Genomic DNA, 15404 nt, shown 5'->3' with positions numbered 1-15404 from the left:
GATACGTGGTCACCCCTTCCTTGGATGCTGAGCTCTGGCTGGGGTCCTCCATGGTACCACTAGGCTCCCTCCCATGTCACCCCAAAACAGGGCCCCGCCGCAATGCTGAGAACAAGGGAGTCAGCCCTGCCCTTGGTAAAGTCTATTTATTTCTTCCATCCATTCACTCCCACTTGTGCCCCTGCCCCCCACAAATGGAAAGGGCCTAGACTGAGGTACAATGCTCCCCAGCTCCCACAAAGGCAAGCACTCCTTTCACAAGAGTGCCAGGCTGGGGGGTCATCAGAAAAGGCTCATGGGACACAGAAGGGGCCTGTCCCAGCAGGGCTCAGCAGTCTATCCCAGGGCACCCCCGGGGGGCTGGGGGTCCCTGTGTGAAGAAGTCCCTGCCCAGCACTGTCCATGAGGGCACACCCCTGGACTCCAGTTCTGCAGGGCCCATGGCAGGGCTGGACTCCGCCTGTCACTCGTGCCCCAGGGTACAGTCGTTGTGTGGAGCTTGGGGGTGCCAGGCTGCCCAAACCTGAGTCTCTTCTCCATGGCTGCCCTGGTCCCCACTCCTTTGTACAATCAGCTGGGGCAGGGTCACCCCCACTGCAGTGAGCATGGGATTATGGGTACAAGGCAGGCCCCCTTGTCACCTGCCCTAGCAGTCCATGGGCAGTGTCTTTTGGGGTCTGGGGGCTGAGGAGCCCAGATGCAGAGTTGGTCCTGCCTCAGGGCTGAGGCACCTGCCGTCTCAGGCACGCACACGGACATGCACACACTCAAGCACACAAAAACAGACACACACTTGCACACATGTGCGCTCACAGACACACAGGTAAACACAACGCAGGTCCACGCTGGCTGGCTGTCTCCACAGGCAGTGCAGGGTCACGGCCACCAGGGGAGATGTCGAGGGTGTGAGTGGTGCCCACACACAGTCTCCTGCCTCACGGGCCAGGCCATCGAGGTCAGGAGGGTGCTGGCTCCGGCACTGGGGGTGGGGGGTGCGGGGGCCCGAGGGGTGCACCAGGCTGCGGGTCGGCCTCACGTCTGGGCCAGCGAGAGCTCCTCCAGGCCCCCCTTCCCCAGCCGGTACCTGGCGAGGTCCTTCCGAGTCACCAGCCCGACTACCTGCAGGGGCAGAGCCAGGTCAGGGGCAAAGGTCCTACGCCCGGGCAAGTTGCAGGAGCGCGTGCAGGTCCTCGGCCTGGGCCCCACCTCCGCCTGCTCCGCCTGCTCACCTGGTTGAAGTTGTCTACCACCACCAGATGCCGGAGGCCCAGCGCCCGGAACAGCTTGAACACTCGAGGCAGGGACGCCTCCTGCGGGAGGGAAGTGGGCCTCAGCTCCCCCAGCCCAGCCCCAGTGCCCAGTCTTAGCAGGGAGGGGTGCCCCGCACCTGGGGGACGGTGTAGGGGGAGGGGTTCATGAACTCCGACAGGTCCATGGTGCATTCCCGCTCGTCCTGGGACACGTGGATGGACTGGATGGGTGGGAAGCGCGGGTAGGCGTCCCGGAAGTCCTTCAGCCGCAGCCGCCGCCGCACCAGGCCCATGTTGGAGCGCTCCACAAACACCTGGGGGTGGGGTGGGGTGGGCAGTGGGCAGTGCGTCTGGCCCAGGACCGGACCCTGCCTGCCACCAGCACACTCCCTCTCACAGGTGCCTACCTTGTGCTTCAGCAGGACAATGAGCTGGGAGCGCAGGATCAAGCCCTGGAGCCGGGCCGGCTACGGGAGAGACGGCAGGTCTGTGGGTGAGGGCAGCCCTGGCCAGGCCCCTCATCTGCGGGGAGACCCTGGGGCACCAGCTTGGGGGCCTCTTCTGGGGGGGACCCAGGACACTGGTGGGAACAAGGAAGTGAGTGCACCACCATCAGGACCCCACTTAACTGTGCCACTGTGAGCCCCACGGAGGGCCCCCCACCCCAGGCAGAGGGGCACCTGGGAGTCACCGGCGGGCTCCACCACAGGGAAGCCATTGTGGTTGGAGGCCGTGTTGCTGAGGACGTCCACGATGACGCCCACCTTCTCCTTCTGCCGAAGGCAGGTGACCGGCGTGCTCATTACCTCCCTGTGGGCAGAGGCCCGTCCCTGTGGCCACGTGCTCAGCATGCACACCACCCGAGAACCCAGTGGGGCCCACAGCACCACAGGAAGGTCTCCCAGTCACCAGCCAAGCTCTCCACCCCAACCTGACCCGAGCTTCCAGGCTGACACTGGGGATACGGGGTTGGGGCCGGGGGAGGGGCAGCCGCAGCTGACACAGGGGTGGCCCCAATACCTGGCAGTGAGTGAGTGGGAGGTGACCGGGGCCTCCCAGTGCAGGAAGGGCACGCTCTGGAGCTGGATGTGCATGTCGTACAGGCCCTGTGGAGAGTGGAGCTGACACCTGGCCCCGGAGGGGGGGGGGCAAGGAAACAATGCCCACCCAGGAAGGGGAGCCAGGGGGCTCTGTGCCCACTCCAAGGAGGGGATCCAGGGGACTCTGTGCCCACCCCAGGAAGGGGAGCCAGGGGGCTCTGTGCCCACCCCAGGAAGGGAGCCAGGGGGCTCTGTGCCCACCCCAGGAAGGGGAGCCAGGGGGCTCTGTGCCCACCCCAGGAAGGGAGCTAGGGGGCTCTGTGCCCACCCCAGGGAGGGGAGCCAGGGGGCTCTGTGCCTACTTCTGAGACAAGTGGCTGACTGGGTGACAAGTGGCCTCAAGGGTCCCCTGCCTCCCCCATCTTAGGTTAGTGCCAAGGGCCCGGAAGAGGGGGTAGTGGCAGGCGGAAGCCCCACCTCGATAAAGACATCGCCCACGATCTTGGCCGTCATGAGCACCAGCATGATGGGGAAGCCGTACGTGACGTTGCTGGTGGCCTCCATCATGATGACTGTCAGGCTCAGTGTCATCCTCACGATCCCGCCTGAGAGTCACGAGGCATCAGAGCCTGGGATGCTCCTGCCCGCCCTCAACCCTTTCACATCCAGGCCCCGGTGTCCTGTGCACACAAGAATCTGTGCCTCAGGCTCCAAGGGGGCGGTGGGGGTGCCTGCAGCGGGACTCACCGAGCTGGGCAGCCGCCCCCATCAGGGCGTATTTGCCAGGGTCCGCCCAGACCTGCGGGTAACACGGGAGATACTGGGGAGGGCGCACACAGCCCAGGAGGGGCCCAAAGCCACACACCAGCACCCGGCCTGGCATGCCGCCCCCACTCACTGCAGCCCCCGTGAGGTAGGACAGGGAGATGCCAAAGAGCCGGCCCCAGGCAGCCCCGATGAGCAGGGAGGGGATGAAGACGCCGGCCGACACCGTCAGCCCGTAGGTCCAGCAAGCCAGGAAGAAGTAGACCAGCGTGAAGAGGCCAAGTGTCATGGGGTTGTAGGAGCCTGCAGGCCAAGGGGCACGCCAAGTCACCAGCTGGCGGAGGCTGACCTGGTGCCCTCTGGGAGTGTGACTTCCAGACGTGGGCATGCCAGCCCCCCCTGCCCTGGGGACAGCGGTCAGAGGCGTCACCTGGTGGGTCGTGGAAGAGGCTGACCACGCTCTTCTCCGGGGTGTTGAAGAAGGCGGCGGCCATGGAGTTGTACTCGCCATCCGCACAGAAGAGCTGCAGTGAGAGGTGACTGCAGCCTTGGCCCTCACCCTGGCAGAGTCCTCCTGCACAGGGCGGCCTGGGGCTCCCCTGTATACCCCTACCTGCAGTGGGTAGGACACGGAGCTCCCCTGCAGGGGCTGGCAGTCCCGGGATGAGTAGATGAGCACGAAGGCCACTGTGGCTGTGACAGCGGCCACCAGCATGGCCTCGATTACCTGTAGGCAGGGCCGGTGGATGTACCTGGGGGCAGGGAGAGGATCGGCCAGATTGCCACTCAGACACTGAGGAGGGGACAGACAGCAACACCCAGATGCCCCCTGATCAGCTTGAGATACCACAGTGGCAACCGCCCCCCAGGGCCTGGCCACTCCCAGCTGGCACAAGAAGCATAAAAGAAGATGCCCCGGAGCCTTGGCCCCAAGAGAACCCGAGAGACGCAGTGACAGGGCCACGCAGGCCTGTCTGAGCTGGGGAGGCAACCTGGCTGGAGCAAGGCTAAGAGCTGGGGAAGAGGCAGAGCCTGGGCTGTGGGGCCCCAGTGCTTCCTCCCAGGCCTGCCCAGCTGTCCGCAGTCTCTCACCTTCCACACACCCATGATAGCCACGTCTGTCCACCCAGTCCCCACACGGGAGTTTCTCACCTGATCCGAAACATCGTCAGCCAATAGTTCAGGGCATTGAACACAGCTCCAAGGATGCCACCTGGAGCCAGGAAAGAGTGTGTGAGAGCCGAGAGAACAGTGGGGACACGGCCTGCCTCCCAGGACCACACTTCTCAGAGTCAAATGCCAGTCACCCCCTGCCCAGGCCTGGCAACGGTGAGGAAGAGAAACAAAGCCCAGCGCTGGCGAGGCTCAGGGTTGGGTGGGCGGGGCTCCCAGGGCCACTGCTAAGCCAGGCTGGGGTGGGGGTCCTTACCCACCACGCCCATGGCAATGAAGATAGGGATCTCGTGGATGGTGTACACCATGGTCTACAAGAGAGAGACACAGTAGTAGTGAGGACATTCTCCAGGAGCACGTGTGTCCTGTCCACACGCCTGCTCGGACCCACAGCCCTAGAGGGAAGCGTGGGATGTTTTGGGGAGACCCGCTTGCTGACCCACAGAGTCCAGGGGGTGTAGTGTGTGCAAGGCCCAGGAAGGCAGCCTGAGGTTGGTCAGGGCACAGCCCCCAGAAGACGCAGCTGCCCACCCAACCCTCTCCTGCAGTGAGCACAGAGCTGAATGGGGTGCAACCTCCCAGCTCAGAGCCAGAAGTGCCCACATCCCTTAGGTCAAGGGGCCTGGCCCGGCACTGAGAAGGTCCAGGAGAAGCGAGGGGACAGCAGGACGGTTACCTCTGTGTCAAATCTTCCAAAATTGATGAGGCCCGGGCTGGACAGATCCCAGATGTTCCCGTGGTAAATGCTCAAGATGAAGTTCAGGGTGAAAGTGGATATCATGGATGCAAAGAACTGCAGAGAGAAGTGTGGGCAGGCTCATGGGCCTGGCCTGGCCAGAATCCTGGGGCTGAGACCCCGCAGAAGAGGCTGGACAGAGCGGCAGAGGCAGGAACCATTTCACACCGATGGACGAGGGGACAGTGAGGGGTGGACAGCGGGTCTACAGGCACTTACGATTCTCCATGTCAGGAACTGGTTCCAGAAGGAGGCACCCTCCTCCAGGCTGAACAGGACCCCACCTGGAACGGGAGTGGCCCAGCCATGACGTGGCTGTACACCCACCAGCCCAGGGCCCTGAGTACCAGGACTGGAAAGTGACCATGGGGGCACACCCTGCACCCCCAAACTCCATGGACCCTGCAAACTCAGTCCTGTGCCTTCACAGGACTGGGGTGGGCGTGGGGCCCCTCACCCACGGGGGCTCCAAAGGCAGCAGACACGCCAGCTGCAGCGCCTGCCGAAACAAAGTCCCGCTTCTCCGTATCTCTGCGAAAGTATTCGAAGATCTGAAACAGGCAGAAGGGGAGGGGGTCTCAGCCAGCCCCATGGCCAGACATGGGGACGCGAGAGCTGCACTTCTCCCGCTCCCCTGGATCTGACTCCACTACGACCAGACTCAGACTCAGTGAGGAAAAGGTCCTGAAAAAACCTCAGAAGTTGTATTCCCCAAAGGAATTTTTAAAACTTTATGTTCAGCTAAAGAGATAGTGCAGGGGATCAGACGGCAGTGCAGCAGGATAAATGCACATGGCATGAGGCCCAAGGACTGGTGGAAGGACTCCGGTTTGATCCACTGGCTCCCCACTTGCAGGGGGGTTGCTTCACAGGTGGTGAAGCAGGTGTGCATGTGACTTTCTCTCCCCCTCTCCATCTACCCCACCTCTCTCCATTTCTCTCTGTCCTATCCTACAATGACAACATCAATAACAACAATAATAACCACAATGATAAAACAACAAGGGCAACAAAAGGGGGAAAAAAATCTCTGTCTTCCCCTCCTCTCTCTATTTCTCTCTGTCCTATCCAACAACGACAACATCAGCAACAATGATTACAACAACAATAAAAAACAACAAGGGCAACAAAAGGGAAAGTAAATAATAAAAAATAAAGGGCCCAGGCAGTGGTGCACCTGGTTGAGCACTCACATTATGGTGCGCAAGGACCCAGGTTCAAGCCCCTGGTCCCCACCTGCAGGGGGAAAGGTTCACAAGTGGTGAAGCAGTACTGCAGGTGTCTCTCTGTCACTCTCCTTCTCTATCTCCCCTTCCCATCTCAGTTTCTCTCTGTTTCCATCCAATAATACATTCTTTAAAAAGTTTAAATAAATAAAATCTTTTTTTTAAAAAAAAAAAAGTGAAGTGACCTAGAGCAGTGAATGAGATTCTCTGGGATCAGGAGGTATCTAAGTGGACAGATCTCAGAACTAGCATACACATGGCTCTGGGTTCAAGCCCTGGCACCACACAGGAGTGCCGTGGATGGTGGGGTGGGCTTGTGGCATCTCGCCCCTCAAAGTACGCCAGGAGATGTGAGGCAGGCATGAGATGCCTGGTGCTTCCCTGGAGCAGCACGAGAATGGGCTAAGGAGGCAGACACCCAGTTCCAGCTGCAGCAGGGTGCCAGCACCAGCAGGAGGGCAGTCCCTGGAGACAATATCCCCACCCAGGACATTGGGGTGTCCCCTCGGCATGGGAGGTGGGCAAGGGCACACCTTGAAATCTCGCTTCAGTGACGTCGACCTGCCCTGGGAGACGCCAGCCGCAACGACGGAGCCTGAATGGATCATGGGCCCCTCCTGCAAAGCACAGGGCAGGACTCAGATCTTGGGCTTGCGGAGCCAGGGCCAGAAGGCCAGGATGTTCAGGGGGACACTGCCCCACCTGTTACCTTTCCCACAGCCAGTCCGCCCACTACTGACAGGATCACTCCGGACACTTTGATGACCAGGGTCTGGAACACAAGGGACACACCCTAGTCTCTCACGAGAGATCATCACACTGTCCCCAAGCCCAGACAGAGTCCCCAGCACACCAGCACCCAGCAGGGGAGGGAGGATGCTGGTGTCAAGTCCCCTGGACGGATCAACGTGTGCAGCCCGAGCCCCTGACCCACACTGGCCTCACCTGAAGCTCCTCAGCCTGCAGCCACCTTCCCACACCGACTTCCCTCCCAGGCCCCGCCCCAAGTCCCCTTTGGCTGCTGGAGGTGAGGGGCTCTGGTCCTTCCAGAAGTTTCTCCCAGACCCGGGCCAGCCTCGCAGCCCCGGTGGCAGTACACACAGGGTGGGTGTCAGGACAGCTCAGAGTGAAGCTTGGGAGACACTGGGAGGCCCCCCTCTGCCCCTTTCAGCTCCACCCTCTCCACCTACTGTCTCCATATCATCCCCCCAAGATGGAGCCAGCACCCACCCCAGCCCTGTCCACTCTGAGCCCAGCAGCTCCAAAGTGGAGCCCTCGCCCCCGCCCCCCCGCCCCGGAAGCCGTCTCCCTCTGCAGCAGGAGATGTCCCAAACACTGCCTGCAATGCTGAGGGGATAAGCAGGCCTAGATGGGAGGGTCTCATGGCTCCACGCTGCAACCCCCACCCAATCTACAGAGGTGCTCCACATGCCCAGGTACAGCCTGGCACAGCGCAGGGCACAGAAAGTTCTGCCAATCCCCACCTGTGTTCCTGGAACTGGTCAATACCAAGGGGTACTGGGTACACTGCTGCCCAGTCAGCAGAACCCCTGTGGGCAGGGGGGGCTCACCTTAAGCCGGACCACATGGGGGATCTTCACCCCGTTGAGAAAGCACTTGATCTGGGGGATCCCACTGCCAGCAGCCACAGGCTGGAAGGAGAGAGAACCACGCTGAGCTGCTGAGGGGCTGGGGTTATGGGGAGAGGGCCACCGGCAGGCAGGGCACGGCACCGCTCCAGTTCAGATACAAAGCCGCCTCCAAGGGGTCAGAGGAGGAGACAGAGGGCCCGTGAGTGGGTGGGGCCACCTTTGGGTGCTGCAGGACGGCACCCTGGATAGAAACTTCTAGATGTTCCCTTCTAATACCCAGGTCAAGGGAGGAAGCAAAGGAAGAGGACTTGTGAGCAGAGTCCTCTCATCCTGGAACCTGAGCAGTGGGCTGAGGCAGGAAGGCGGGAAATCCCACTGGATGAGCTAGGGGCCCTGCCCACCCACCTCTATGAAGGCGACAATGACGGAGCCCACCAGCACGAAGGCAGAGTTGAGCGTGGCCCACAGCAGCAGCGAGAAGGACAGGCCCCCCTTCTCCGTGAACTTGTCAATATCTGGGCTGGTCAAGGGTGATGGGACATGCGTGGGACCCCAGGGATGCCCCCGGACCCCCTCCCCACAGGCCCGTGCAGAGGATACTGTCCTTGACCACTCGGTACTTGAGGCCGGCCAGGTTCTCCACCACGATGTCGATGAAGCAGGCCACCAGCCCCGTGAGGATGCCGATGACCGCACAGATGATCCAGCGCTTGATCTCCACCGTGCGGAAGGCCTGTGGGTGGGCGGCCGAGGGCCTGGTCAACGCTCCCCTCACCCTCACCCGGGCCATACGCTTCCTGGGGCGCCTCCCACGGGCCCTCCTCACCGTGTGGTTGATGCGCCGCTCCTCCTCCAGGAACAGCTGGTTCTCACTGTTGTCATAGTCCAGACTCTGAGAGAGATAGCAGGATCAGAGCAGAGGTGGTGGGGACCCCCATGCCTAGGGCTGGGGGGCACAGGGGTGGGGGGGACCCACCTCATACTTGAGGGACAGCAGCTTCTCGTTGTGCGGGATCTCTTTGGGGAAGGCGGGTGGCGGCTCCGTCTCCTGCGGAGGGAGAGCCAAGCACTCAGTCTGGAGCCGAGCGCGCTGTGCAGCCCGGGCCAGTGGGGAGCAGAGGCGAGGTGACTAGACTCCTCCCGGGGGCCACGCACCACCGCCACTGCTCAGGGACTCGGCTGAAGTAACCCCACACCCACGCAGAGTCCACAGCCCTGGGTCCTGATGCTGGAGTCCGGGGACCTCAGTGGTGACATGCCTGTGGGGCTCCTGAGTGGCCCTGGGATGCAGGGGCAGGGGTAGCAAAGGCCACGCGTGACCGTGGGGGATAGCGGAGGAGAGCAGGCAGGGTGGTGGTGGTTGGGGCTGCTGCCATCCCACCACCCTCACTGAGGGTCCCACAGGGTGATGGCGGGGAAAGACACTTTCCTTTTACCCAGGAAAGACCGCTGAGAGCCCAGAAAAGGCCCTGAAGAAAGACACTCAGTGACTAGTTGCCAGGAGCTGCCAAGGCAAGTCACCCAGAGGAGGCCTGCCTTTGTGGCCTGCTGGGGAGACAGCCCCACCCTCAACCCTCAACCCTCCACCCCACGCAGAGCAGATGCTTGACCAGTAGCCTGTGACCCTGGGCGAGGCCACGGTTCCTCAGCTGTGAAGGGCCCCGCGTGGGGCAGGATGAGCTGCTGCAGGGTGTGGTCTGCAGGGAGCCTACGCCTTCAGAACAGACTCACTTGGAAGCCAGGCAAGGCCAGGCGTGAGACTGAGCCGATGCTTCTCCCATGACACAGCAAGGCCACCGCAACACAGCATATGACATTTGGTCTCAGTGCCACCACGGAGACGCAAGCCAGAGCCAAGGTGGGAAGGAGTATACCCCGAATCTGGGTGCAGGGGCAGCTCCCCAGAGGTCCTGTCCGTCTGCCTGTCCACGTTCTGCTCCAATCCCACCACCACGGAGCCCTTGAGCACCTCCCCTGGCCACTGGTAACTGCTCTTCCCACTGTGGGCTGTCCCCTCGCCAGGCCACAGCTCTGGCTGGGTGCAGGGATGTGTAGGCTGAGGGCCACTCACCGGGTTGAGCAGCTCGTCGTCCAGCTCCACGTTGCTCATCTGTCCCGCACGGATGAACACTGCCTGAGGCAACTAGAAGCACCAGAGACTCAGTTCAGTCACCAGCTGGTGTGCGGAGACAGCCTAGGGGGGGACCCACCTTCCTGGGGCTCAGCCACTGCTGTCCTGGGTCCCAGAGGTCAGAGCCCCTGAGGGGCCTTGGCATTGGGCCTCAAGGAACGGCCCCCATGTCCACCAGCACACAGCATGCAGTCCGCCCTTGTGAGTCAAGAGTCCTCTCTCCTTTTTTTTTTTTTTTTTTTTTCCTCCAGGGTTATCTCTGGGGCTTGGTGCCTGCACTATGAATCCACTGCTCCTGGAGACCATTTCCCCTCCTTTCGTTGCCCTTGTTGTTTATCATTATTATTGTTGTTGTTGCTGGATAGGACAGAAAAATCGAGAGAGGAGGGGAAGACAGAGAGGAGGAGAGAAAGACAGACACCTGCAGACCTGCTTCACGGCTCATGAAGAGACCTCCCCTGCAGGTGGGGAGCCAGGGGTTCGAACCTGGATCCTTACGCTGGTCCTTGCACTTTGTGCCACATGTGCTTAACCCACTGCACTACCTCCCAACCCCTTCCTTTTTTTTTTTTTTTTTTTTGCCTCCAGGGTTATCGTTGGGCTCAATGCCTGCACTTCGAATCCACTGCTCCTGGAGACCATTTCCCCCCCATTTTTGTTGCTCTTGTCATCATATTTATTGTTATTGTTGTCATTGCTGTTGTTGTTGGATAGGACACAGAGAAATGGAGAGACAAAGGGAAGACAGAGAGGAGGAGAAAAAGACAGACACCTGCAGACCTGCTTCACCGCCTGTGTAGCGACTCCCCTGCAGGTGGAAAGCCGGGGGCCTGAACCAGGATCCTTATGCCGGTCCATGCGCTTTGTGCAATATAGCTTAACCTGCTGAGCTACCAACCGGTCCCCCCCGCACCCTTGTGAGCACACCTGACGTTGCACGGTGCCCCAGCCTGAAGGAGTGCAGGAGGACTGATGTTTGGACCCCATCCCACCCCCGTGGGTGACAGTCACTGCCCTCTAAGTCCCAACTTTGCAAGCACTTGAGGGGGAGGCATGAGGTCAGTGTGTGCAGGGCTGAGGCTGTGAGGGGAGGGGAAGGGTAGGCACACCAGGCCCCAGACATGTTCCGGTCCCCAGCTTCAGGGCTGTCTGCTGTGTCGTAAGATGGGGCAACTGAAGGAAAGGGTGGAAGAACACAGACTTCCCTGTACTGCCTTTACAACTTCCCCTAAATCCACAATTACATGCAGACTTACAACACTGGCAAATGCAGAGGCTGGGAGACAGCTCAGTAGGTAGTGCCCACAAGCTGCCACACATGGGGCCCTGGGTTTGACCCCCAGCACCACAGGGAAGCGCCAGGGACAGCAGCTACGACCCCAAGGTTGGTGGAGTGGTGGCTTGGTGTCTCTCTCCTTTCCCTTTCTGGCCAGGGCTGCTTCGCAAACACCACGGCCTGCAACGCCTGCCTCCAGCTCAGCTTCTCTCTGCACCCTCCCAGGGCCCTGCTCCTCTCTGCCCCTGCACACAGCAGGACCTACCATGCCTCCCACCCCCGCACCCAGAAGCTGCCAGGCAGGAACGGTCTCCTGGATTAGTCAGCAACACCCACTCCCACGGGGTGCAAACTGTGACCTGCAGGAGACTCTGAAGGCCCTGGCTCCTTGTGATGAACAGTGAGTCCTGTGTGGGCTGTCCCACTGACCACAGTCACACCTGCTCCCCCAAAGTGCTCAGCAGCCCAGCAGGGAGGCTTCCCAGCCATTCTCTGCTCAGTGCCATCACCAAGGTACTGCACGGGTTGGGCCCACGTTAGGGTGACAGAGATAATGCCATGCCATTTTGGGTGTCTTACATAAATCCTAACAGACCAGGAAGTCAGGACAAGCTCTTCCATCCCTAAATGGTGGGAGGGCAGTTTTGACCCAGGACCACGGCAAAGCAAAGCCTGCACAGGAGAGCCAGCTTCCAGGAAGCCAGTGCATAAATGTTTAAGGTCTGTGTGTGTTGTGATGTGTGTGTGTATGAGAGAGGGAGAGAGAGAGAGAGAGAGAGGAGGGGAGGAGAGAGAGAACCAAAGTGTCACTTTGACACAGGCTATGCTGGAGCCCAGAGCCTCATGCTTGAGAGTCCAAAGCCTTCGACACTTCTCCAGGCTGTGAAGTGATGATTTTTTAATACAGATTTTATTTATTTATAAGAAAGATAGGAGGAGAGAAAAAAAAAACAGACATTACTCTGGCACATGTGTTGCTAGGGATTGAACTCAGGACCTCATGCTTGAGAGTCCAAAGCTTTATTACTGTGCCACCTCCTGGACCACGAAGTGATGAATTTTTAAAGGATAAGACTAACAGACCTAGGGGCGCCTGGTTGAGTGCACGTGTTACAGTGTGCAAGGACCTGGGTTCGAGCCCCTGGTCTCCACCTGCAAAGGAAAAGCTTTGCAAATGGTGAAACAGTATTGGAGGTGTTTTTCTGTCTCTCTCCTTATCTATCTCCTTCTTTCTTCTTGATTTCTCACTATCTCTACCCAATAAATAAAGATAATAAAAAGGTTTTAAAAGGGAGGCCAGCGGGTGGTGGCACACCTGGTTGAGCGCACGTGTTACGGTGCACAAGGACTCAGGTTCAAGTCCCCGGCCCCCACCTGCAGGGAGACAGCTTCATGAGTGGTGAAACAGAGCTGCAGGTGTCTCTCTGTCCCTTTTCTTCTCTATCCCCCCCTTCCCTCTTGACTTCTGGCTGTCTCAATTAAATAAATAAAGATAATTAATTTTTTAAAAAAGAAATAGTTTAAAAAAATTTTTTAAAAAGGGTATGTTAATATCCCTAAAATATTTTAAGGTCCGTTATCTATTAGCAAAGGGAACTGGGGATCCCAAACAGTTTCAGCCTGAGCTCAGCCCAAATTCATCCTCAGCCAGGGCTCCTGAGCCCTTCAGCTGTTAGCCGGCATCGCTTCACACTTCTCTTTTGTAAACTTCTGATCAATTAAAAAAGGAGCAGAGGTACCCCAAGAAAGTAACAAATCACACACCTCCCCGGCACCCCAAGCCAGTCCGTCAGGCTCACTTCTTGTGCACACAGAGAGCACTGCAGCAGACTCCTCTCTCCCTGCCTTAAATATTTTATTTATCTTATTTTTGAGAGAGATGCAGAGAGAGAAAGAGACAGAGAGAGGAACACCAGAGCACTGCTCAGCTCTGGCTTATGGTGTGGGGAATTGAACCCGGGACTCAAGCATGAGTCTTTTTTAAAATTTTTATTCACTTTATTATTCATTACTGGATAGAGATAGAGAGAAATTGAGAGGGTAGGGGAGATAGAGAGGGAAAGAGACAGAGAGACACCTGCAGCTCTGCTTCACCACTCATGAAGCCTTCCCTCTACAGGTGGGGACCAGGGGCTTGAACCTGAGTCATTGTGCACTGTAATATATGCACTTAACCAGTTGCCCCACCGCCTGCCCCCCCCCCTTTTTGCCTCCAGGATTATTGCTGGGGCTCAGTGTCTGCACCATGAATCCACTGCTCCTGGAAGCCATTTTCCCCCCTTTTGTTGCCCTATTGCTGTAGCCTTGCTGTGGTTATTACTGTTGTTGTTGATGTCATTTGTTGTTGGATAGGACAGAGAGAAATCAAGAGTGGAGGGGAAGACAGAGAGGGGGAGAGAAAGAAAGACACCTGCAGACCTGCTTCACCGCCTGTGAAGAGACGTCCCCGTAGGTGGGGAGCCGGGGGCTGGAACCGGGATCCTTAATGCCGGTCCTTGCGCTTTGCGCCACGTGCGCTTAGCCCACTGCGCTACCGCCCGACCCCCGCATGAGAGTCTTTGTGCATAACCATTATGCTGTCTCCCCCACCCAGCACAGACTCCTCTCCAAGAGCACTCTGACCTTCGCCTCTGGTGTACTTCCAGGGGGCGGGAAAACCTAAAGTTCACTTCAAGAGAAAGCGCCTGATGCCTGGAACAACCCCCACCACCAGCTTCCAACACTGCACAGACCCACAGCAGGTGAAGCAAAAGAACGATTACAAGATTACAAGACGCAAGGCCGGGCGATCAACAAAAACCTACTGCACCCAAGGCGGGAGCCTGCACCCACAGGCTCTCCGCTCTGAACTCGGCTGAGAGCTCCGGCAAGCCGGTGCAGACAGACCCAGAGCCGCCCGAAGGCCTGCCCTGGTGCCTCCGAACACGGTCTGGATTGGGAGGCCGGTGGGTAAAACAGCCCGCAGAGACCCCTTCCCGCACTGCCGGAGCATTTGGGGCTGAGCAGCTGAACCTGGGTCCTGACAGGAGCCGCCTCCAGAAGAGCCCCCGCCCCCCGCCCCCGGCGTTTAGAGGACAGGCAGGGGGCTCCCACCTGTCAGGGCCCCGTCCACATGTCGCCTCCCCGCTCCATCTCACCACCCCCAGGCTTACCTGTCGTTCCCTCGTCCCACCTGTCCCTCAGCTTGGCCCCATCTCATCTGTCTCCCGGCCCCCACCCCAGCCCTCCGGCCCCTCCACTCACCTGTCCCTCGCCCTCCGGCCCCCATCTCACCAGTCCCCTAGACCCCCTGTCCTTCGGCCGCCCTGTTCTCCGGTCCCCCGGCCCCCCGACCCCTGCCCCTCCCGGATCCCCGGTCCCCCGAGCCCCTGTCCCCGGGCCCCCCGTCCCCTGCCCACCTGGCGCGCCGGCCCGGCCCCATTGAGCAGCGGCAAGTCCGAATCTGCGCCTCCCAGGCCCGGGCCCGCGCCCCGTGGCAGCAATGGCGCCGCCTCGTCATTGTCTGGGTCGCGGCCGGACCACGACACCTTCTTGGACACGTTGGCCATGCCGCCGGGACCGGACTGCAGCGGCCGCGGGCCTCTCGTGACAGCGACCTGACGCGCCGGTAGTCACCTGACTCCGCGGGCAGCCACGTGACCCGCGACCGCCGTCACCTGACCGCACGACGGCGGCCGCCGAGGACCAAGCCGCGGGGCCTTATGGGAGATGAAGTCGCGTAGACTGGGCGAAGGTTGGAGCCTCTAGAGGTGGACCGCCTCGGTCGGAAGCATCCCTGCAGGGGCAACTCGGGGGTTTGAAACGCAGTGTGCACGGACATCAGACCTCCCCGCGGCTCGCCCTCACGCGGGAGAGGCGCTGCTCAGGCGCGGGGCGCGCGGGGGAGAAGCAGTGGCAGAGTTTCCACCCCGCCCCCTCCACGAGCCTGGCCGAGGGTCCAGGGCCCCTGGCTGCACCCGCGACAGCACGTGGTGGCGTGTGGGGGCTCCGCGCGCGGGGTCCCGGGGTCCTGAATCACCCTGGGTGGATCCAGGGTGATTGATTACATGTGATATCCAACAACTCTTAGGTTTTGACATTTATTACAATACAGAGATTTGAAATTTCTTTAGAACCTGTGAGGCTGAGAAGATAAGGAAATTCCAGTGGTCTGGGAGGTGGCGCAGTGGTAAAGCTTTGGGCTCTCAAGCATGAGGTCCCGAGTTCGATCCCTGC

At 59.8% G+C, this 15404-nt stretch overlaps 1 protein-coding gene across 3 annotated transcripts; it reads right to left on the bottom strand.

Moving 5' to 3' along the window:
* Nucleotides 1-127: 127 nt before the first annotated feature.
* CLCN7 (chloride voltage-gated channel 7) lies at nucleotides 128-14807 on the bottom strand. 3 transcript variants are annotated; one of them, XM_060172648.1, is made up of 26 exons: nucleotides 14588-14680; nucleotides 9854-9925; nucleotides 8983-9062; nucleotides 8759-8830; nucleotides 8609-8674; nucleotides 8383-8515; nucleotides 8188-8297; nucleotides 7762-7842; nucleotides 6900-6962; nucleotides 6724-6807; nucleotides 5422-5515; nucleotides 5184-5248; nucleotides 4905-5021; nucleotides 4485-4539; nucleotides 4208-4268; nucleotides 3669-3807; nucleotides 3486-3579; nucleotides 3189-3358; nucleotides 3038-3089; nucleotides 2768-2895; nucleotides 2271-2356; nucleotides 1880-2060; nucleotides 1658-1717; nucleotides 1388-1564; nucleotides 1230-1310; nucleotides 128-1119 (listed from the first exon to the last, which is right to left on the bottom strand). In XM_060172648.1, exons 3-26 carry the CDS (start codon nucleotides 9037-9039, stop codon nucleotides 1033-1035), a joined length of 2313 nt encoding a protein of 770 aa, XP_060028631.1. In that variant the 5' UTR covers nucleotides 9040-9062; nucleotides 9854-9925; nucleotides 14588-14680; the 3' UTR covers nucleotides 128-1032. The 3 variants fall into 3 exon arrangements, with proteins under 3 accessions (XP_060028631.1, XP_060028630.1, XP_007528065.1); XM_060172647.1 differs by lacking the exon at nucleotides 8983-9062 and having other exon boundaries at nucleotides 14588-14807; XM_007528003.3 differs by lacking the exon at nucleotides 8983-9062 and having other exon boundaries at nucleotides 1931-2060; nucleotides 14588-14806.
* Between the last annotated feature and the right edge of the window lie 597 nt (nucleotides 14808-15404).

Source organism: Erinaceus europaeus, chromosome 15, assembly GCF_950295315.1.
Source record: "Erinaceus europaeus chromosome 15, mEriEur2.1, whole genome shotgun sequence".
Taxonomy (NCBI): domain Eukaryota; kingdom Metazoa; phylum Chordata; class Mammalia; order Eulipotyphla; family Erinaceidae; genus Erinaceus; species Erinaceus europaeus.
Note: the sequence above shows the minus strand (reverse complement) of the source record. Positions and strands in the feature narration are given on the sequence as shown.

Coding starts and splice junctions, on each gene's coding strand:
- CLCN7 (XM_060172647.1), bottom strand. CDS start 14,737: ATGGCCAACGTGTCCAAGAAGGTGTCGTGGTCCGGCCGCGACCCAGAC. Junction 4,540..4,904: donor TTGGAAGATTTGACACAGAG/GTAACCGTCCTG, acceptor TCTCTCTTGTAG/ACCATGGTGTACACCATCCA. Junction 4,269..4,484: donor CATTGCCATGGGCGTGGTGG/GTAAGGACCCCC, acceptor TCCTGGCTCCAG/GTGGCATCCTTGGAGCTGTG.